General features: G+C 41.7%; 1 protein-coding gene across 2 annotated transcripts in view; it reads right to left on the reverse strand.

Annotated features, from left to right (window-relative positions):
• dtwd2 (DTW domain containing 2) overlaps positions 1 to 24885 on the reverse strand; it is a 179359-nt gene that overhangs the window by 34486 nt on the left and 119988 nt on the right. For both annotated transcript variants that reach the window (XM_067983004.1, XM_067983003.1), the window contains one exon: positions 14395 to 14587. In XM_067983004.1, coding sequence (XP_067839105.1) covers positions 14395 to 14587 — 193 coding nt within the window. The remainder of the gene's footprint in view (positions 1 to 14394; positions 14588 to 24885) is intronic.

The raw sequence follows: 24885 nt of genomic DNA on the forward strand, positions 1-24885 counted from the left end.
ACTCTCCTGCTCTTTCCCTGTGGCCCTCAAATTCTTCCTTTTCAAGAGCTACTTTACCTAACAGCACCAATATTGGCAGCTCTCTTAACCTTAGTGACAGTGCTATAAGGTAAATGAGCCAGCAGCAAGCCCCACCCAAAGAGCTGATTTTCTTTGATACTTCTAGAGGCAGCTATGACAGTTAAATAAAAACTCCTGTCAATGGGGGAGGTTGTATTTTTTTTTCAGCCAGTAATGTAGTTTTCTCATCCCATACAGATCTGTATTCAGCCATCAATGTTGATCTGATAGCCAGAAGGAGTTTTATAATATAATGAGAGCGCTTGAGACAATTCCAATGCAATGCAGCTAACTCTGTTCATCATTGCTGTGAGTTGTTTTTTTGACATCCAACCAAGCAAAGTCACTGCTGTCAGAAACTGCTGGTCTTGCACCTGGGGTTTCTGAAGTCATGAACCACAGATGTGCATAGAACGCTGTTGGTATAGTGTTTGGCACAAAGAACACTATTGGGTGTTGGCCGTGGCTCGGTGGTAATACTCTTGCTTCTAAGTCAAAAGGTTGTGGGCTCAAGCCCCACTCCAGAGGCCCGAGCACATAATCTAAGCTGAAACTCCAGTGAGGTAATGCCATCTTTTGGATGAGACATTAAACCAAAGTCCTGTCTTCCTTTGCAGGTGAAAATAAAAGATCCAATGGCACTATTTGAAGAAGAGTAATGGAGCTCTCCCAGTGCCCTAGCCAACAATTATCCCTCAACCAACACAACTAAAAACAGATTATTTGTTTATTGCTATGTGTGCGAACTTGCTGTGCACAATTTAGCTACCGTAATTCCTTACATTACAATAATGACTACACTTCAAAATACTTCTTGGCTGTGAAGAGCTTTGGTTTCCTAGATACCCTAGATCATGAAAGGTGCGATATAAATGCAAGTTCCTTATTTCTTTCTTACAGCTCTAATAGTGATAGACGACATGACATCATCTTCATACAGTAAATTTCAATTTACTTGAATACAATTTCTGACTCTAAGCAGCAGCATAGCCATGACATATGCCAAGGAGGAGAAAAGGCCATGCCGCTCACTGAAGCTTCTTTAGTACTCTAAACCTCCCATGATAGCATCCAATTGAATTTGAACACCCCTAATATTTTTGCCTCTATTACACTATTTAACAAATTATTCCAAACATGTATCATCATTTGAGTAAATAAGTTCTTAATATTTATATTAAATTTAACATGCCCAAAAGAAATTCTGCAAATGTAATCTTTACAATAATAATTCTAAGTAGGGTGTGGTTGTCATTTAAAATAAAAACAATTTATTCTAAACAAGTATTGGGTACTATGAAAATACAAATTAAAATGAAAATGATATGGCATGATATAAAATATGGTTTCATTTCAATATGGACTACATTAAAATATCTTGGAATTTCTACTCTGTTATTACAAAACAGATACAGTACTGAAACCATCTGGAGCTGTTACTGGTACAACAAACAACTGTCCTACTTCTTGCTTTATCTCCATCTGTGTCAATTAAAGACCTGTGTGATGGTTTTTATGTCAAGCTCAGTGGCTTGGTATCAAGTATGTTAAGGATTTAGTCCTGGAAGTGCTGGAGTGAGTAACCTGCTTTTAATGTTAGGGAAATGTTAGGAATGAGATTTATAGATCAAAAAGAATGATTCAGACTGTAAACCCATTTAAACACATGGAGTTGTTTTTATTTTTAGAAATGAGATAAATCAAAGTAGGTCACATTTGAAACCAAAATGAACGAGTCTCACTCCAAATGAAAGACTATTGACAGGAAAGTGGAGCTGAGGTCAAAGATCAGCCATGATCTTATTGAATGACGGAGCAGGCTCGAGGGGCATATGGCCTACTCCTGCTCCTGCTCCCATTTCTTATGTTCTTATGTTAGGTTTACTTTTTTTTTGATTTTGAATCCACATATTGCACACAGAGCTTGTCAGTGCCCAGAACAATATTACAGCCCAGAAATTCGATGGCAACGCACTCACTTTTCAGGCACGAAATGGGCACCTAAGCATCCAATATGGCGGGCAGGATGGGCCTACTCATTCATTACGTGCTGGAAATGTGCCACCCGCCATATTGGTGAAGGCAGAAAAAGAGGCGTCCAGGGCTCACACCTGAAACAGGCATTAGGCTCTTTGGTTTGCAAATCAAGTGCTGAGCTCCTTTTTGAGGCTCCGTATGCAAAATTGGGCTGCCCTGAATCCAGCCTGCGCTGGGCTGGCTTACCTAAATGTGGAGCCGGGAGGTGCAGGAATGCTTCTCCTGGATCCACTGCAGTGCCAAAGACCGTCGTCAGCCCCCATTCGACCCTCTCCCCCAGTCAAAGCCCTCCCTCCGTCCCACTCAGCCCCCTCCTCCCTCCCGATCATTCCCCCCACCTTATGAGTTACCTGATGACCAAAATTTAAATTCTCTACGAGCTGCCTGGGAACGCCCAGCAGACGTCTGCAGCTCACCAGCCTCATGTAAATGAGGCCCGAGGCTCAATATCGGGTGGTACAACAAGTGGCACATAAGCTCCTGATCACTTAACTGGAAACGGGGAAAAAAGACAAATGCTACATAAAAGGCCTCAAAATACTAAAAGCAATTTCATGCTTTGAATTTATTCAGGCTGCCACTGGGAATATCAGTAACATAAGCTAATCAGCCTGTTATGTTTTAGGGTGTTTTCTCTCTTTCACTCTAGATTTTTTGAGGGGTGAGCATCATTCTGTAGATAAGCCCTCAATCCCTATGTCTAAGGGAATGCTTTAATTTGTTCGAATATCTAGGTAAATTTGAAGCGTACCCATCGATTGAAACACGTCATCACATAATGATCTTTGACTTCGGAAGGCGACATATATGTTCCTTAAATCTACTTCTACAAGCAGCTCAAGTGCAAGCAACTCTGGACGGTCATTTTATATAGAAAGGTAAATGAAACAGTGCTATGCTTGGAAATTATATGAAAGATGCATTTATATAGTTGTGGCTTTCTGGGGCACTGAAACACTGGATCGTGAAATTAACTGTAGCATTAAAAGGACAAAGATCTAGCATGACGGATCTCTGCCCGTGGTTATACCCACTTTACACAGATCAGAAAATCTACCTTCATATGTTTGAAGAATGAATGCATTACCTTGTACAAAGCAAGATTCAACTTCCCAAATGGGTTCACCATCTTCGTATCTTATGAAGCTGAATATTTAAGCCATTTCCGAACTGATCCTTTTTCTAAATGGATAATGATATGGCTGCAATATAAATGGCTTGGGAAGGTACTAAAGGCTAGCAAGTAAAAAAACCACATTACTAATTAGTACAGGCAGGCCGAGCATCTCAGTGAGTAATAAAATAGCAGGCTCCATCTCCAAGGGCAACATTTATATTCGTCTGTAAGCACCACTACCTCTGGAGATGCTGGCAAAAATCACCTCTTTAGTTGGGTATGGAGTATATAAGAAAGAAAGAACTTGCATTTATAAAGCAGCTTTCATGCCCTCAGGATGTCCCAAAGTACTTCACAGCCAAATGAAGTACTTTTGATGTGTAGTCACTGTTGTAATGTAGGGAAAGGTGACAGGCAAGTTGCGCACAGCAAGATCCCGTAACTGCAATGAGATAAATAACCAGATCATGTGTTTTAGTGATGTTGATTGCAGCACTTTGTTGTTTACCTTACAGAACTGCTGGTAAAGGTAGGGTTGTCATCAGGAGCAATGCTTGCAGTAAGGTAAATCTAACTTTAGTAATTGAAGTTTGCTTCATAATCTTCATTAAAATGATTATCAAAGACTTTATCGCGCACCCCGGTTGGAAACAATCCTCACATGTGACAAATTAAGAGAAAGCTCAAGCAACTCCAGACAAGATATGTGAACTATTCTTGTCTTTAACTTTAAGAATTAATCAATGTCCCTCACCACCAAACCAGTGAAAAGCCATTTTTACGTATATGATACATGGTGAATTTGCTTATATGGTACTACTGAAGATAACAGTTACAGGGCTGTCACCTGCATCAGAAGCTATGCATTATGACAAGCCCTTGGGGTCATATATTAAATATTTATGACAGTATAAAGTGGGCCAAGGCTTCAGAATCCACTTTGGCTCAAGTGAAGAGTTCAGATTGTCACGTGATGTTAAACAAGATGTTACTCATTAAATTGATGAAGTGATAAAGTGACATAACCTGACAGCACATGTAAAAGCCTCCACTTCTCCACAGTTACAATATTACAAAATAAAGTTGAAACTGGCTACCTATAAACAATTTATGTCATACTTCAAGCACAAGATATAATCATTATTGCTTCTATTCTGTTTCTTCAGATTAAAAGGAAACCGTTTTCTATTTTTTTAAGTTTAGTTTGATATGAAAAATATATTTTGTTGTGACTAGTTTGAATAAGCTCCTCTAAAGCTGCTCTAGATAGATCTACCATAGTCATTTTATCTGTTTTTCTTGGCTGAACAGAATACAATGCCCATATATTTTCGTTCATAACATTTCAAGCTATTCAATAATATCTGCGGGGGTTTTCTGCACAGTGCAATTTAATGCTTCATTACAACAATAGAAGCAATCTCAACACTTGTGGCAAAGCAGTAAGGTTGCTTTTGTTTGCACTAGATACAACCATTTAGCTATAAACATATAAAATTAAATGCTTGCAAAGTATAAACTTTAAAAAAAACTAAAATCATGTTATTCTTTTTTTCTAGATAAAAGACTTTAGAATATCTGTCTGGAGGCTGCAGTCAATAGACACAGCTGTAAACCTCATACTGTCAATGTATCATGCAACGCTGTAGAAAAAAGATGCACTACAGGTGGCAAAAAGATCATCTGAAGTTCATATAAATGTTCAGAACTGTTTCCCTGCTGAGACATTCATTTTTACATTGAATTGATGCTCTAAAGGATGGTAAAATGCTCAAAGAAAGGCCAAAGTATGATGAGTTATTACAGTTCAGCATACTGTAGCGTTAAATACTTAACCATCTGTTTTGAACTCTAGTTATTGCAGTTCCTAGTCCTAAACTACAAAAGGTACAAGCCATGGAGCTAGATCTGTCACTTACCTTTGTTCTGAATGGAATGCTGGCAGTAATACACATGAAGAACAGCATAGTTACCATCAGTGATCACTATTGTTGCTATGCTGTTCTTCATGGTGGGGGTCTTCAACAAGGGTTCAATGAACAAAAGTAAATAAGAAAATAATTGTGATCTAATTCTTGGTACAATCGGCCTGCTCTCAATTTGTGATACTGAGAAATTGATCAGATATCGTGTTAGCCTCAACCAAACACAGTTGGTCGCTCAAGTCAAGAACACATCAATTTATCTTCTTCAGCTCCTCCTCTTTATTACATCTCCCCCTAATTCCAGGCGGGATGTTGGACTCCCGGAGGATGAAGGAATCGTGGCAGCTGCCAGGGTTTCTGGCACACACGTGAAGAAATCTCTTGCGGTAGTCACAGATGAGCTGAGTGTTGACGGAGTGATAGCCCTTCCTGTTGATGAACAGTCCTGGCTCATGTGGAGGTGCTCGTATTGCTATATTGGTGCAATCGATTACATCCTGCACCTGTGGGAAGCCAGCCACAGCGTGGAATCCCACTGCCCTCTCCGTCTGGCTGAGGTCATCCATGGGGAAATTAACGTAGTGCGAGACCCTGCGAAACAAACTGTCGGTGACCTGCCTTATGCACTTGTGTGCAGACGACTGAGAGACCCCGGTGATGTCCCTGGTGGCACCCTGGAACGATCTGGAGGCGAAGAAGTTGAGGGCAGTGGTGACTTTGACAGTGACAGGTAAGAAGATGTTGCTCGGGCCAGCCGGGAGCAGCTCAGCATGAAGGAGGCTGCAGATGTCCGCGACTATCTGGCGACTGAATCTGAGCCTCTGTATGCACTGCTCCTCAGAGAGGACCAGGAAGCTGAGCCTCAGTCTGTAGACCCTCTGGTGAGGGTAGTCCCTCCTGCGACGTCGCTCTCTCTGTTGTTGCCCTTCGTGCTGTTGTGCAGGTGCCTGTGGTGCAGCACTGTGTTGTGGAGCTCCACGTGGCGGAGGTGGACGGCGTGCCTGGCGAGGCTGGTGATGTTGCTCGTCCTCGGATATAATGGTGAATGCAGCTATGGCGTCCCCCATCCTGACGGTGTGAGTTTGAGGGGGTCCGCAAAGTAGGTAAAAGTGTTTGCACAGCAGAGTTTTGGGTACAAATTAATAATTTTGAGTGGAAAGACCAAGGTGTTGCAGCCAAAACTTTGTCTGAAGTGACAGAGTGCCCTGCTGCAGTAAATGAGGTTTTCCCCCCACCTGTCAAATAATCATTTGCATCTCCCACTGGCTGCTGGCTGAAACACGTCTGCTACAACAGGGAGTGTTTCGCACATCACGGGAAACATGTAGGGCTACGGGGATAGGGCGGGGGAGTGGGACTAGCTGGATTGCTCTTGCTTAGAGCCGGAACGGACTCGATGGGCCAAATGGCCTCCTTCCATTCTGTAACCTTTCTATGATTCTATGATCCAGAGTAGAGCTTCAAACCCCTTTTCCGATCCATCACAAAGATTGCTTCCTTTTACCTTTGCTATATTGCCCACCTCAGCCCCTAATTTGTTCCCACTGTTGCTGAAATCCTTATCCATGCCTTTATCACCTCCAGTCTTGATTGCTCCAGTGGTCTTTTTGCCTTTCTCATGATCTCCACCCTCCATAAGCTCCAAGCCATGCAAATCGCCACAATCCACATCCTGTCCCACAGTAGGCATTGCTGGCCTGTCACCCCAGTCCTAGGTCCTTTGTTCTCCAACAAAATTAATTTAAAATCCTTGTCCTTATCTACAAATCCATCCAAGGCTTCACCCCACCCCGCTGGACTCTACTCAGCTTTGTGCCCTCCCACACCCTCCAATCTTCCGACTCTGGTCTCCTTTACATTCTCCAATCCCTTTGCTCCCCTATTGGTGGCACAGCCTTCAGCAATCTCAATCCTACACTGCAACTGCCCCCGAATCTCTCCACCTCTGTCCCCAGCCTTAAAAGCCTTCACGAAACCCATCTCTTTGACTAATCTTCAAGTCATTTCTCTTATGTCTCCCATCAAAAGCTTGGCATAATTTCCGCTTCCACCTTTGTGAAGCATTGAGGAACTTTAAGGTGATATATAAATGCAAATGGTTGTTGCTGTGGAGAAGTGATGAGTGGACATCAGACACCCATCCCTCTTCCCTCCCTCAGAGAGAAAAGTCTTTTTGTACTTGTTCAATAGCTACTAGGGAAAAAACTAGGAGGGGAGTGAAACAAAAGGAGTTATTACTTTTTTATTACTTAGAAAGGCACGGAGTAATCAAAAACAGTAAGCATGGTTTTGTTAAGGGAAGGTCGTGTCTGACTAACTTGATTGAATTTTTTGAGGAGGTAACAAGAAGGGTCGATGAAGGTGGGGCATTTGAAATAGTCTACATGGATTTTAGTAAGGCTTTTGACAAGGTCCCGCATGGAAGACTGGTCAAAAAAGTACAAGCCTATGGGATCCAAAACTGGCTCAGTGGCAGGAAGCAAAGGGTAATGGTTGACGGGTGTTTTTATGACTGGAAGGCTGTTTCCAGTGGGGTTCCGCAGGGCTCAGTACTAGGTCCACACTGTAGGTATACAGGAAGAAATAATGGGGGTTTGTGAGAAAGTAACAGTGATGATCATAGGCGATTTTAATCTACATATAGATTGGAAGAATCTGATTGGAAAAGGTAGCCTGGAAGATGAGTTCATAGAGTGCTTTCGGGACAGTTTCTTAGAGCAGCACATTCTAGAGCCAACCAGAGAGAGCAGGCTATTCTAGATCTGGTAATGTGTAATGAGACAGGATTAATTAATGACCTCATTGTAAAGGAGCCTCTAGGATGCAGTGATCACAATATGATTGAATTTCGCATTCAGATTGAGGGAGAGAAGAGTAAGTCTAAGACTAGTGTTTTAAACTTAAATAAGGGCAATTATGAGGGCATGAAGACAGAGCTGACGAAGGTGAACTGAGAAATTAGGTTAAGGGATAGGTCAGTAGAGATGCAGTGGCAGACATTTAATGAGATATTTCATAACACTCAGCAAAGATACATTCCAGTGGGAAAGAAATACTCTAGGGGAAAGACGTACCATCCGTGGCTAACTAAGGAAGTTAATGATAGTATCAAATTGAAAGAAAAAGCATACAATTCCGCGAAGATTAGTGGCAGGTCAGAAGATTGAACAGAATATAAAAAACAGCAAAGAATGACTCAAAGAATAATAAGAAGGGAGAAATTAGAATATGAGAGAAAGCTAGCTAGAAATATGAAAACAGAGAGTAAGAGTTTCTACGGGTATTTAAAAAGGAACAGCGTAAGTAAAGTGAGCATTGGTCCTCTAGAGGGTGAGTCTGGGGAATTAATAATGGAGAATAAGGAAATGACAGATGAATTGAACAGATATTTTGCATCCATATTCACTGTAGAGGATGCAAATAACATGCCAGAAATAATTGTGAATCAAGAGGTGAAAGGGAGGGAGGAACTGAAAACATTTACAATCACCAGGGAAAGGGTTCTGAAAAAAATATTAGAACTAAAAGCCGACAAGTCCCCAGGTCCTGATGGACTTCATCCTAGGGTCGTAAAAGAAGTGGCTGCAGAGATAGTAGACGGATTGGTATTAATTTTCCAAAATTCCCTAGATTCTGGAAGGGTCCCATCAGATTGGAAAACAGCGAATGTAACTCCTCCATTCAAGAAAGGAGGGAGAAAGCAGGAAACTACAGGCCAGTTAGCTTAACATCTGTCATTGGGAAAATGCTAGAATCTATTATTAAGGAGGTTATAGCAGGGTACTTAGAAAATCTCAATGCAATCAGGCAGAGTCAACACGGCTTTGTGAAAGCTTTGTTTGACTAATTTTTAGAGTTCTTTGAGGAAGTAACAAGCAATGTGGATAAAGGGGATCCTGTGGATGTGGTTTACTTGGATTTCCAGAAGGCTTTTGGCAAGGTACCACATCAAAGGCTACTACACAAAATAAGAGCTCATGGTGTAGGGGGTAACATATTAGCATGGATAAAGGATTGGTTAGCTAACAGGAAACAGAGAGTAGGCGTAAATGGGTTATTTTCAGGTTGGTGAGATGTAACGAGTGGAGTGCCACAGGGATCAATGCTTGGGCCTCAACTATTTACAATCTATATCAATGACTTGGATGAAGGGACCGAATGTATGGTTGCTAAATTTGCTGATGACATAAAGTAGGTAGGAAAGTAAGTTGTGAAGAGGACAAAGGGATATAGATAGGTTAAGTGAGTGAGCAAAAATTTGGCAGATGGAGTATAATGTGGGAAAATATGAAATTATCCACTTTGGCAGGAGGAATAGAAAAGCAGTATGTTATTTAAATGGAAAGAGATTGCAGAACTCTGAGGTACAGAGGGATCTGGGTGTCCTAGTACATGAATCACAAAAGGTTAGTATGCAGGTACAGCAAGTGATTAGGAAGGCAAATGGGAATGTTGTCATTTATTGCAAGGGGATTGGAATATAATAGTAGAGATGTTTTGCTAAGTTGTACAGGGCATTGGTGAGACCACATCTAGAATACCGTGTGCAGTTTTGGTCTCTTTATTTAAGAAAGGACATCACTGCTTTGGAGGTGGTTCAAAGAAGGTTCTCTCGACTGATTCCTGGGATGAGGAGGTTATCTTATGAGGAAAGGTTGGACAAATTGAGCATGTATACACTGGAGTTTAGAAAAATGAGAGGTGAACTTATTGAAACATATAAGATCCTGAGGGGACTAGGACGGGTAGATGCCGAGAGGATGTTTCCCCTTGTGGGAGAGACTAGAAATAGGGGCCACAGTTTAAAAATAAGTGGTCTCCCATTTAAGACAGACATGAGGAGAAATCTTTTCTCTCAGAGGGTCGTGAGTCTGTGGAACTCCCTTCCCCAGGGAGCAATGGAGGCAGGGTCATTGAATATTTTTAAGGCTGAGTTAGATAGATTCCTGATTAACAAGGGAGTCACAGGTTATAGTAGGTAGACGGGAAAGTAGGGTTGGGGTCACAATCAGATCAGCCATGATCTTATCAAATGGCAGAGCAGGCTCGAGGGACCGAGTGGCCTACTCCTGCTCTTAATTCATATGTTAATATGTCCCTTGCTTTTTGTGGTATACATTAATGATTTGGACTTAAATGTAGGGGGCATGATTAAGAAGTTTGCAGATGATACGAAAATTGGCTGTGTGGTTGACAGTGAGGAAGAAAGCTGTCGACTGCAGGAAGATATCAATGGACTGGTCAGGTGGACAGAATAGTGGCAAATGGAATTCAATCCGGAAAAGTGTGAGGTAATGCATTTGGAGAGGGCAAACAAGGCAAGGGGGTACACAATAAATGGGAGGATGCTGAAAGGTGTAAAGGAAGTGGGGGACCTTGGAGTGCATGTCCACAGATCCCTGAAGGTAGCAGGACAGGGAGATAAGGTGGTTAAGAAGGCATATGGAATACTTTCCTTTATTAGCCGAGGCATAGAATATAAGAGCAGGGAGGTTATGCTGGAATTTTGCAAATGATAAAACACTGGTTAGGCCACAGCTTGAGTACTGTGTACAGTTCTGGTCACTACATTACAGGAAGGATGTAATTGTACTAGAGAGGGTACAGAGGAGATTTACGAGGATGTTGCCAGGACTGGAGAATTTTAGCTATGAGGAAAGATTGAAGAGACGGTGGTTGTTTTCTTTGGAACAGAGGAGGCTGAGGGGTGATTTAATTGAGGTGTACAAAATTATGAGGGGCCTAGATAGAGTGGATAGGAAGGACCTATTTCCCTTAGCAGAGAGGTCAATAACCAGGGGGCATAGACTTAAAGTGATTGGTAGAAGGATTAGAGGGGAGCTGAGGAAAAAAATTTTCACGCAGAGGGTGGTAGGAGTCTGGAACTCACTGCCTGAAATGGTGGTAGAGGCAGAAACCCTCAACTCATTTAAAAAGTACCTGGATGTGCACCTGAAGTGCTGTGACCTACAAGGCTATGGACCAAGTGCTGGAAAGTGGGATGAGGCTGGGTGGCTCATTTCCGGCTGGCACGGACACGGTGGGCTGAATGGCCTCCTTCTGCGACACTTCCGGTAAAGTAACGCTGGTGAAGTGAGAACAGCTCCAAGGAATTTTCGGGCCTATGAATTTTGACCGTTCCCTCAGCGTACTGCTCACACATTTGGAGCAGCACGCCTAATGGAAGGGGCAGGAGATCCGATTGCTCCACCACGGAGCCCAACAAATGCTGATAAGTTAAAGGGGATGGAGGTGATCGCAAGGAAGGGTCGTGGAGAGTCGTGCATCGTAAGGGTGAATTTTTGTGGGGCTATGAGGCACATTAATGCTCCTAGTGATCCTACAAAAATCATTTACTAACCTTTTTTTTAACCTTTTAGGATTGGTCTGCAGTGGTTCCTTTAAGGACCACTGGTTAGGCTTCCCAATGCCAAATCCCTGCTTTGCCCATTGGATCTTTAAAATTGCAGTGGGGTGCTACTGATGTCATAGGACCCCAATTTGCATGAGCTAATGAGGCTCCCACCTGTTTCTGGCAGGGCCTGGGCCACCCATTTCAAAGCCCCGGCAACCCAGACGCCGGCAGGAATGGGCACTAAGTGCATTGCTTTTTAAATCCAGCTACCTCCCCATTCTTGCCCGGCAAAAGGGATGAAAATCAATAAATATGGGCAGAACTCTGTATCTGTTAGGCAGGTGACACAATTTCAATTTTACGGCACATTATATTAGTGAGCCTTTTTGTATTATGCTTTGAAATACAATTTAATATAGCTGTGCGATTTCTACCACCACTAACAAATTAATTTAAATTCTGTCAGGGTCCACTCAGCCATATTTCAAAAATGCCGTTCCTCGCTAGTGTAGTTAAATGCTGAAGTCATCCATTTCGTAAATCAGGACAATTTGTGTAGTTCTGATATTTTGACATATTATAAGTCCCATTTCTATCTCCTCTAGCTATTTTTTTAAAAATGCATGAAGAATCCTCATTGTATTGTTTGAAGATCCATCATAAATAAAACATAAATAAAAAAGGAGAAAGATGCCAAATAGAGAAAAAGCAACAGGACAAAAGCAAATGTTTCAATAATCTTCACTACAAGTGACACAGTCTAACCACCTCCCCTTGACATTCAATGGCATTACCATCACCGAATCTCCCAACATCAACATCCTGAGGTTTCACCAGTGGCCAGAAACTCAACTGGACCAGCCACATAAATGCCGTGGCTGCTAGAGCAGATCAGAGGCTGGGTATTCTGCGGCAAGTGGCTCACCTCCTGACTCCTCAAAGCCTCTCCACCACCTCCAAGGCTTAAGCCAGGAGTGTGATGGAATACTCTCCACTTGCCTGGACAGGTGCAGCTACAACAACACTCAAGGAGCTCGACACCATCCAAGATAAAGCAGCCCACTTGATTGGCAGCCCATCCACCACCTTAAACATCTACTCCCTCCACCACCGGCGCACCGTGGCTACAGTGTGCGCTATCTACAGGACGAACTACAGCAACTCGCCAAGATTTCTTCAACTACACCTCCCAAACCCGCGACCTCCACCACCTAGAAGGACAAGCGCAGCAGGTGCATGGGAACACATTACCTCCAAGTTCCCCTCCAAGTCACACACCATCCTGACTTGGACATAGATCACCATTCCTTCACTGTCGCTGGGTCAAAATGCTGGAACTCCCTACCCAATAGTATTGTGGGAGTACCTTCACCACACGGACTGCAGCGGTTCAAGAAGGCGGCTCACCACCACCTTCTCAAGGGTAACTAAGGATGGGCATAAATGCTGGCCTTGCTAGTGACGCCCACATCCCAAAAATGAATAAAAGAAAAAACACCTGTCAAATTAATTCATATCAACACTGGGTGATACAGACCCAAGTGGTAGTTTCTCCCGTGTTGTACAAAAAGCTCCTAATGGAGCAGCTGTTTATTTTTACGTCTAACATAAGGGTTAACAAAACAAAATGATGTAACCTCCTGCAAGGCGTGAGGGGGGAAAAAGCATATTCAAAACGTATTCACACAAGTTTACAAAAAAAGCACTGCAACAAAAGGTGGTTAAAATGCTCATTTTCTCCAAAGACCATAATCAATAAGTATCATTTATTGAGACAGGCTAATAAATGTGAACACCTCATACCCTTTACATTGGAAGGTCTCTGGTCCCAGATGCTTAGCAGGGTTTATCTGGCAGAGGCCCTCTTCTTGAGTTAGAGGAAGATTAAAAAAAAGGAACAGAGACATGTGGGAAGTCAGGTCCAACAAAGGATGTGAAGTCAGTCAGGCTTTTAAACATAAAAGCAGTGAGGGCAAGCTTTTTGCCAGGCTCAGAAGTTTAGCATGCAGGAGGGTAGCTGGAGTTATTTTGTTTAAGTCAAGTAAGATGACCCCATGGTGTGGGGAAACATAACGTGATCATTATTTTGTATTATTACACAAAGACAAGTTACACAGATCGAATTAAGTGACTCTATCCATAACTGTTACTCTGCATGTTCACTTGCTGTGAAACAAAGCAGCTTAATGATTTGACTTTGGTCTCATCTTCCCAAGTGTTTTCTTGGTCCACCTTCGAAAAGATTGGCGAGGCATGTGTGGGCACGTGCATAAGAAACGAATATCCAGTTCAGATCATAATGAGGTACTATTGTTCATGCCTCGGTTATGCTATTGAATACATAGATATTGCACAGTGCAAATCTAATCCAGCACACAAGTGTTAAAGATAACAAGAAAATTCAGGGCCTAAGTCTATTAAGTGCCCTGGTTCTCTTTCAATTTCATCACTCATGAACAGTGTACGCCTCTCACTTCTTTCTTTCAAATGTGGTACTTTATACTTGACCATATTACATTTCATCTGCTAATGTTCTGCCCACTTACATATTTTGTCTAATTAATTTGTAGCTCCCAGGCTGTCTTCTCAGATTTAACTGCATGCCCCAGTATGGTAGCATTTGTGAATTTGCCCAGTTTGTACTGATATACTTGAGCTCTCTTGAGCAGTGTTTACTGTTTAGCAAGAGTGCGAACTTTGGCTGATTTTCACTTTCCCAAGTTTAGGGACACCAAGGCCAATGTCCCGCCACTAATCCAGCCAAGCAAATTCAGCAAAAACCAGACATCGAGCAACTCCCTTGATCTCTGTGGTTCGTCATAGAGTGAAGCAAATGTACATTTTATTTTTGAAAGATACAGAATAGATTTCTTGCTGAACAATTGTGATCCAATACTTACTTGTTTAGGCAAGTGGAAAAGAGAATTTCCATAAAACATCCCCTTGGCCTGGCTCCATGTCCCATCTATGATAATGATATTGTAAGGGGACAGTGATGGGTCAAGTTCGAGTTCCTCCAGGTTATTTGCCTCAGGTCCAGGATATAAGACTAATGTACTAAGACTCCGGCACACAGCTGCAAGTTCAGGATGCCTTTAAAATAAAACAAACAAACTTTTTAAGTCATCATTTTACATTTTCCTTGCCTATAAAAGTAATGTCACATACATATGATGCTATATACTATCGGACTCCCATGGCATTGCTCACAGTAAGTTGGTAATATGAATGCTGATTTTCCACTTGGCCCTCCCACCAATTGGCAAACAGGCGCAGCCTACTGGAGTGCTGTAGCCAGAAGGCCCAAGGCCTGCAGATCAACTTCTAAAAAGAGCAGGTTAGGACTCAAAACTTAGCTGTAGCCAGGTTCCATCTTTGGGGTTCTCCAGGAGCCCCCAAAGACCCACTGGTGTATGGAGAGCCCCAATACAAGACCCCCACCAGCTTTTTAGGCCGTTCCGCACTGTGGGTGCCCCACGGGTGAATGCACAGAAAAGTGAGGCAGGAGGGTTGAGGACACCGCCACACGTAACACACAAATTATTATTGCAGATAGTAAGTAGGAGAATGTTTACATATTAATAATCCTTTCGTAATAGGCAAAAAGAGGAATGCCGTCTGTGGCTAAGGTGGAACTGTTGTTTAATCTCGCCTGTCCTTTAAAGGCCACACAATCGAATTAACTAGAGAAGAAATCTGATCTTTTACTTGCTCAACATTTGCCTATGGGGGAAGTGCTGTAAATGGACACATCCCAAGGTCAATTAGAAGCTTATCGCTGTTCCTGAGTGAAGTTTTTTTTAAAGTTTTTTTAAAAAAATGCTACTTGTTCATGGGTATGTTTTCTACCAGTTTAGTTGTAATTTGTCTCTTTTTTGAATGTATGATACTTTCAAGTGTATCTTTGGGGTATGAAAGATGTACTAGCTATAAGACGTATATGTATAAAGATATATATGGTAAACAATGTGCAATTTAATTCTTATCATTGAACAGCTTCATGGAAGTCAAAAAATAAAACTGAAGACAAGCAAATGAAAACAGTTTATTGCTTTTCTGAAATAGCCTAGTTCCAATCTTACCCACATCAGCTTCCCATCATTTTGGACAGTTTTCTTTAGTGATGTTGGTTGAGGGATAAATATTGGCCAGGGGTTTCCCTGCTCTTCTTTGAATAGTATCATTGAATCTTATATTTCCACCTGAGAGGGCAGACAGGGCCTCGGTTTAAATCCGAAAGATGGCACCTCCGACAATGCAGCACTCCCTCAGTATTGCACTGAAGTGCCAGCCTAGATTATATGCTCAAGCCTCTGGATTGGGACTTGTATTCACAACCTTCTGATTCAGAGTGCTATCACTGAGTGAAGGTGGACACCTCATTACATTAATGATATTACCGTAACTACATTAGAAACTCTCAAGAATTAACAAAATAAATACTAGACCTTGGATTTATCTAAGTGGAGCTAAGTTTTCAAATCATCTTTTCATTTAAAGAGGCATGGGGGATTCTCTTCTTTGGGGCAGAACTCTGACAGAGTGGGACTTACACCCACCCCTCAGTATCCACGTCAGCGCCAACACATTTTCCAGGGTTGGCATTCGTTGTATATGAATGGCTAGTTCCCAGTGGGATTTGTGCTGTGAAGAGAAAACCTGCCAGTGTGAATGAGGAAACTCAGTGCTGCTGCATCACCATGTGGTGGCAAGTGGCCTTAAAGAGGAAGAAGGGCCACGAAGATTGGAAGGAAGCCTCCCACTGACACTCTCAGCTGAGACCAAGGCCTTCGGCAGCTGTGTGTTTAGGGCTGACTGGAGGGAGAGATGGCCACTCCAAGGCCATTTTCCTACATTGGAGGAAGTCTGGGCCTTTACTGCCATTTTGTGAGGCCTTCCGCCGCCTTCCACATGGCAGACCCGGGAAGTGGTGGTAACTGAGGTGAAAAGAAGGAAAATCCCCCAGGGACCAAAATTCCACCACCGTTAGCACGTGGCGGGTGCGAAAGGAACGGCCAGCAGCAATCCAGGCAGGGGCGGGAAAGAAAATCCTGGCCAGGGCGATGAGGCAGCTGTAGGCCTCAGCACCCAAATTTTACAGGTGGGATCTCAGTGGAAAATCCCCCTTTGGTCTTCATGAAAATTGTTTGATTATTTTTTTTTCTAAAATTTGTTTCTAAACACACAATGCAATAACACAGATTACTAAACTACACTGTCATGTTATTGGCATTTAATGTCACTGTGCTGAGAGCTGCTGTGGCTCTTTTTTTCTACCTGCCATACAGTTTTGACAAACACTTCTTCATAAAGAGGATGCCCCTTTAGTGCATACAAGTTACCTGACACTATTACATACAAAGCAATACTTAGACAAACAGAAAGCGATTAATCTTTGATTTACATCACCGTTAAAATGCCCCCAAGCAGTGCAATGTTACGTATATTTTAACAAACGCAACACTGTTGCAAGAGGATCTGCCCATTCACACTGCTGTAACATGGATACAGTGGACAGAGGGACGCAGTGGTCCATGAGAAACAATACCACTCCAACGAAAGGCCTCCAGTATAAGTTGGACATAAGGTAAGTTGTAAATTCTTTTGACACTTCACTAAATACAATTGTTCTTTTTTAACAGGTGTGGCAGATTCAAATGTTGCCGTTATTGTAGATGCTGAAAATCAGCCGATCTATTTGCTGAAATGAATTACTGGTTTACAAGCTACTACTCAGCAGTTGTAGATTTGGCTGTTCTAAATTCACCTTCAACAATAGTCACTCGGAGCAAAGTAAAAGGCAGTGCAGATCTTAGTACAACGCATTGACGTTATATATTTCTATAAAAGACAAGGCTGAACTGAACCACTATACATTCTCTTTGGAGTTAGGCAGTTATTACTGTAGCATTAGGAATGTTACAAGTACAATCTTGGCAGTAACAATAGATGTGCTTAGCACTTAGTGGGAATTATCTTCACTCCTGGTATGTGTCTTAGCAGCTGATACCAGAAGTCTATTGTAAAGTCCATGCAGCAGCAGGGCTTCTACCAATGTCAATTTGTAATGGAGCAGAAACAGAAATATATAATCAGGACTCTACCTGAAACAGTGCACAAAACAAGCAGGACTTTAAGATTGAGCTTCATGAAAAATGAATTTATAAATACCATATGTACCTATGACAAAGATTTGTATAATCCATACTGGCCATCCAGCCTTTGTGCTCGTTCACTGACAAAGTATTTAACCATTAATACGGGTTTTAATCAACCTGGAAGTAACTACAAATAGAATTTAGAGCAGAAAGAAATGAAAAAAAAAGCTATTACATGGCAATCCTCCTTTATAGATTTGCAAAGCAGTTTTTTGGCACATCTTTTTCACAGAAATAAGAACATAAATTACTGGAAAAGTATAGCAGGCAGCTCAGAAGCTGGAAGTCAAAAAATGACATTATTCAACAACAGCAATTTGAATTTATATAGCTGCCCCGCAATTGCTGAGGCCAGGAAGATCAGATCTGCGGTGCAGTGGCAGTGATGATGCTGGAATTTGGGGCAGAACTTGGATCCGGCAGGGTTCCACACCTTTTTACCCCCTTCAGAAATCCCAACTCTTCTGAGTTGAGCTCATAATGCCCCCACTCCACAAATTACAATCCAATTTAAATGAAGAAAATACATCATACAATACATTTCCTTCAGTTATATCATTAGCAATGCCTACAAATCCCTGTCACATAGCATTGCTAAGGCCATGGGAGGGATGGGAGTTTGAAAATTTAAAGGCCAGTTTCACAGAGCAATTGATTACATTGCCAAAACTGGTGAAAAAAGGAACAAGTAATTTTCAAGACTTGGAGGCATTATCAAAGCCCCAAGGAGCCTGCTACCCCTGGGCAGGGTGCAGCAATGAAATTCCTCCCAACTCCACTCAGGGTACACCGCAATTGCCCCAGAAAGAGTGCTGACACCCATCAGGATATGTAAATTGTCTTGACCTCTGCTTTTTAGATGGAGACAGGGTCAAAGTTTGATCCACAGTCCCGCCACCCACCCAAGCCAGACCACTCCAGGAATGTCAGGGCCAGTGTCTTTAACATGTCAAATGTTCCCAGGTGCTTCACAAATGGAGATAGATAAGAAAAATAAAAATCGAAGCATGGAGGGAGAAAGTAAGAGAGTATACTGAAATCTTGGTTGAAAAGATGGGTTTTGAAAAGGTTTTTAAAGGAAAAAATGTGGTATGGTAAAGGGGTATAAGAAGGGAGTTCCAGAGAGTCAAGTTGAGGCAGCTAAAGGCTTTAAAGACCAGAGTAAGAGGATCAAAGGATGCAGATGGGAAGGTTGCAGACATAGGGTGGGCCAAGGCCATGGAAGAGTTTGCAGATGAAGATGAAGAATTTAAACAATACATTAGGGGCAGGGAACCAACGTAAATTAGCAAGGAAGGGGTCGACTGTCGAGCAGTGTGGGACAGGATACGGGTGAGTGCGTTGTTGGACAAGTTAGAGTTTGTGATGGATGGAGGATGGGGGGCCAGAAAGGAAAGTATTAATCTAATCAAGTCTAGACCTGACAAAAGTACAGATAAGAGTCTCAGCCGCAGAGAGGCTGAGGTAGGTTCTGAGGCAAGCAAGTATAGTTGGACACAGGCAGTCTTGATCATGGATAGGACGTGGGTATTCAATCTCAGCTGTGTCAAAAATTATACCAAGATTTTGCATGGTCTGATTCAGCCGGTGTGTGTAGTCGCGAGGGAGTGCAGTTGAAGGCTTCAGTCATCACAATGTTCAGTTGGAGGAAATTGTGACTTGTCCTAGACTTAGCAGGCAATCTGACAGCACAGAGTCGGTCATGGGGTCAAGAGAAATAATGGACTGGGAGAACTGGTGCTTATCAGCTGCCTCCATGTCTGCGGATGATGTCGCCAAGGCACAGCATGTAGAATAGGAAGAAGAGTAGGCCAAGGATAGATTCTTGGGGAACCCTGTAAGTGATGTGTGGGGGCAGAAAAAGAAGCCATTGCTGGAGGTGCTCTGGCTGCGATCAGATGGATGAGTAGAACCACATAAAGGTAGATCCATAAAGCTGGGCAACGCAAGAGAGACAATGGAGGAGGATGGGGTAGTCAACTGTATGAAACACTGCGGAGAGGTCAAGGAGGTATTATCCACCGTGGTCACAGAGCATGCTGGTCATGACTTTGGCCAGGGCCATCTCAGTACTGAGAGCAGGACAGAAGCAAGATGGGGGAATTTGAATAATGAGTTTTGAGCGAGATGAGCATGCAACTGGAAGTGGATAATGTATTTGGGGACCTTAAAGAGGGACTTGATAAAATTAACATAAGTAAAGCAACAGTAATGAAGAAAATAATAGCACTAAAGAGTGACAAATCCCCAGGACCAGATGGTTTCCATCCCAGGGTTTTAAAGGAAGAAGGTGAGCACATTGCAGATGCCCTAACTATAATCTTTCAAAGTTCTCTAGATTCAGGAACTGTCCCTCTAGATTGGAAAATTGCACGTCACTCCGCTTTTTAAGAAAGGAGAGAGAGGGAAACTGGGGAATTATAGACCAGTTAGCCTAACATCTGTTGTGGGGAAAATGCTGGAGTCTATAATTAAGGATAGGGTGACTGAACACCTCGAGAATTTTCAGTTAATCAGAGAGAGCCAGCATGGATTTGTGAAAGGTAGGTCGTGCCTGACAAACCTGATTGAATTTTTTGAAGAGGTGACTAAAGTAGTGGGCAGGGGAATGTCAATGGATGTTATTTATATGGATTTCCAGAAGGCATTTGATAAGGTCCCACATAAGAGACTGTTAGCTAAGATAGAAGCCCATGGAATCGAGGGAAAAGTATGGACTTGGTTAGGAAGTTGGCTGAGCAAAAGGCGACAGAGAGTAGGGATAATGGGAAGGTACTCACATTGGCAGGATGTGACTAGTGGAGTCCTGCAGGGATCTGTCTTGGGGCCTCAATTAATCACAATATTTATTAACAACTTAGATGAAGACATAAGAAAGTCTCATATCTAAGTTTGCCGATGACACAAAGATTGGTGGCATTGTAAGCAGTGTAGATGAAAACATAAAATTACAAAGCGATATTGATAGATTAGGTGAATGGGCAAAACTGTGGCAAATGGAATTCAATGTAGACAAATGTGAGGTCATTCACTTTGGATCAAAAAAGGATAGAACAGGGTACTTTCTAAATGGTAAAAAGTTAAAAACAGTGGATGTCCAAAGGAACTTAGGGTTTCAGGTACATAGATCATTGAAGTGTCATGAACAGGTGCAGAAAATAATCAAGAAGGCAAATGGAATGTTGGCCTTTAGATCGAGAGGACTGGAGTACAAGGGGGCAGAAGTTATGCTGCAGCTATAGAAAACCCTGGTTAGACCACACCTGGAGTACTGTGAGCAGTTCTGAGCACCGCACCTTCGGAAGGACATATTGGCCTTGGAGGGAGCGCAGTGTAGGTTTACTAGAATGATAACCGGACTTCAAGGGTTAAGTTATGAGGAGAGATTACACAAATTGGGGTTGTATTCTCTCGAGTTTCGAAGGTTAAGGGGTGATCTGATCGAAGTTTATAAGATATTAAGGGGAACGGATAGGGTGGATGGAGAGAAACTATTTCCGCTGGTTGGGGATTCTAGGAGTAGGGGGCACAGTCTAAAAATTAGAGCCAGACCTTTCAGGAGCGAGATTAGAAAACATTTCTACACACAAAGGGTGGTAGAAGTTTGGAACTCTCTTCTGCAAACGGCAATTGATACTGGCTCAATTGATAAATTTAAATCTTAGATAGATAGCTTTTTGGCAACCAAATATGGGATATGGGCCAAAGGCAGGTATATGGAGTTAGATCACAGATCAGCCATGATCTTATCAAATGGCGGAGCAGGCACGAGGGGCTGAATGGCCTACTCCTGTTCCTATGTTCCTATGGAGGTGAGGGTAAGGGGTTTGAAAATGTGATTAGTTGTGTAGAAAAGGAGTCTTAAATTGCCCTCGCCCTTCAGGATCATCTTGGAGAAGTAGGCACTTTCGGCCGGAAAGCAAGGCACAATAATACTTAGCATGATTGAGCCAAATCCCGCAATCTGACTTGAAAAAAAAAGATGGGGATGGTACCATGGAGAAAAGCAGGAGCAGTAGACAGCGAGTGATTTGGAGGGAACAAGGGCATTGAAGGTAGAAGCAAGACAGTTAAGCAGATCCACAGCAACAGAGGTGGATGGAGGGTCACAGAAGAGAGAGTCCGAAGTATGATATTTGTAAAGGGCCTAGGGGAGTTTTTTCCCCAAAGGTAGATAGTGAAGGTAATCAGATTAGAGGGAGGTATGGCAATGTTGGTGGTAAGGGAGACGAGGAAGTGGTCAGAGATCATCATCCGAATTGGCCAGTTCAGTTTAAAGGTTACATCTGAAATATTAACATTTCTTTCACTTTCAGTTCCTGACTGGTTGGCTGGGTATTTCCAGCATGTTCTGTTTTCATTTCAGATTTCTAGCATCATGGTTTATCTTTTTCTCAATATACTGCCTTAGAGTACATGCAGCTGGTTTTGTCCCTTCAAATCAGAAATTTAAAAAGCATAAAGTAGCTCCACACATACAAGGGTTAAAAGGCAACAAAGAATTTCCCAGGTCTGCTTCTGAAAGATGCCAATTATTTTACCCAAAAACAATTGATATGCTTTTAAAGTTTACCAACTCTGTTGATGAGTAAGGTACTTTAATGATAAACTTTTCATGGTTACAAATTATTTATAAGGCAATTCAGACAGTAACAATCAGTAAAATAAGCACTGCTAAAGTCAAACTATCTGAAGCCAGATTAACGACTTGAAGCTTCATTACAATATTAATTTCATGCCGATATGCACACATTGCCTATTGTGGCAATTGGACTTTGTGTGTCTACCTATCAATCAAATAATTGTGTTTGCTTTGCTCACTGTAGCAACAGTCCCAACTGTCAATTATGCAGTTACAAACTATGCAAGTGATGCTGCCAGAGAGATTACCTCAAGTTTGCTGGTGACTGTCAGTTATACTTACCTCTATCCACAATAACCAGTAAGGATCAAAACAGAAGAGAAGCTTTGGAAAAAAAGGATAATATTTGAATTTTCAAAACTGATGGCTAACAAAGCTAACCTCTAACATCCTTCCAACTTCACTGATACGTTTTTTTTCAAATGCCTTATACAGACACAGAACAAACTGTTTTCCACATGTTAAGTTGGCTCAGCTGGTAGCAGTCTTGTCTCTGAGTCAGATGGTTGTGGGATTAATGCCAGGACTTGACTGACACTTCAGTAACCTACTGAGGAAGTGCTGCATTGTTGGAGGTGCTGTCTTTCAGATGAGATGTTAAGCTGAGTCCCCTAACCAGGTGGACATAGATCCCATGACATTAATCAAAGAAGAGCAAGAATTTCTCCGAGTGAACTGGCCAACATTCCCACTCAACCAACATTACCAAAATCAGATTAATTGGCCATTCATCTCATTTACTGTTCATGGGATTGTGTATGTAAATTGGAAGTCACAATTGCCTACAACAGAGTGATTCCACTTCAGAAGTGATTAATTTGATGTGAAGAAATTTGGCAATAGAAAAATACAATTTTTTTGTCTTTGTTCTTTATTGATCTAAAGTCAGCTAAAGTGCTTCCAGTGTATTCAAAACAAACAGGTATTAGTTCCTAAAATCAGATCTTTAAAATGAAGGCTCCATTATATTTATTCTACGATACCAGCTGATCTCCCGTGGCATTGATTATGGGCAGTCTGGAGGAGTAGAGATTCAATGATTAGCTGCTAACATGGTTTTTGTCCCTTTAAATTCACTGCTTAAGTCTGGGCAAGTGATCAAAATAGGCCCTAAGGTCAATACAAAGCTAATTATTGGTGTTGTTGGAAGTTTCTCTAGGTTGGCAATTGCTTGGCTCCTTTCTTTATTAACTTAACAATATGTTCAAGTTATCTTAATCCAAGAAAAACAGCAGTAAATAAGTTGTTTTTTGTATATTTTTTTAAAACAAAGAGTGCTTAGTTGTCATTTGTTGGTGTTCTATATAAGGCGTAATGTGTGGTCTGTGATTGACACTCAAAATGTTTATATAAATTAATATATCATCACAGCAGTTATTGAACAATATAAATCATTTGTTTGGTGCAGTATATAGAGTACTTCCTTAGCTTATAACCTCAAAAACAATTGGCTGAAAAATTAAATAGTCAAGACCAAAAGGTTTTTTACTTCAATAAGGAATAGCCACCCATCAGTGAACCACCTAAACAACAGAATGCAAACTATTGCCCAGTGACATCACACAGCACAATTCACTGCCTCCTGAACCTATCAAATGCTCCGAAATTATGAGTTGTGAAAAATATTTCTTTACCCTACTTGTACCAACTGCACCACTAATTCCCAGCAAAAAGTATTATTGTCAAATTGATGCCATTTTTTTTTACAAAAGAATTATCTAAACAGTGCTTAAACATGTTAATGCAGACTACAGAAAAATAATAATGACATGGCAATTATTATAAAACATGCTATATTACTATATATTGTACTTTTAAAAGTTCTGTTTTTTTAAGTTTTTGCAAGAGTTGAGTCGGTGAATCAAAATAGAAAGAATTACATTAATGCAATGTCTGCATTTTTTCTGTAACTCTTGTTTTTCTGAAAAGCTAAATTATACAATGTAGCTCTAACTAAATTACCATGAGAATCAAGGAAACCTGCAGATGCTGAAATTGAGCACGAATAGACATTAAGGAAACCACAAACCTCTTTTGCTGTAATACTGGAGAAGAAACTAGGAGATTGGCAGATAATTCTTGAATTAGGGCTACCTTATTCTTAAGTTATGCACACAGAACAAAGATTTGAATGAACATGACCATTCTATCTAACTTACCTGACAACTGGGCTGTGTTGTACTGATTCACATAGACCAAAACGGCTCGACATTTGATCCTTAGTCTGTGCTGCATTAGGTAGACGGGGCAGAAATAAAGGTGCCCCAGCATCTGCAGGCTAGGGAAGGGAAAACTCAACTCGGGTTCTTTTTCCTGATCACTATCCAGCAGCATCTATTGGAAAGTACAAGTGTGGACATTAACTGAGATCAGGATTAAGGTCACCTGCAATGCCCCCATGATTGAATAGCTTGATGACACTCATTCACAAGGCTGAGTCATAAAAATGGCCCCACTCCAGTGACTTTCCAATGTAATTAAATTAATGTAATGAGGTGTCAGCCTTCACACGGTGGGAGTGCTGCACTACCGGAGGTAAAATCTTTTGGATGAGAAGTTAAATTAAATCAAATCTTCCCTCTCAGATGGAT

This window comes from Heptranchias perlo, chromosome 4 (genome assembly GCF_035084215.1).
Source record: "Heptranchias perlo isolate sHepPer1 chromosome 4, sHepPer1.hap1, whole genome shotgun sequence".
NCBI lineage: Eukaryota > Metazoa > Chordata > Chondrichthyes > Hexanchiformes > Hexanchidae > Heptranchias > Heptranchias perlo.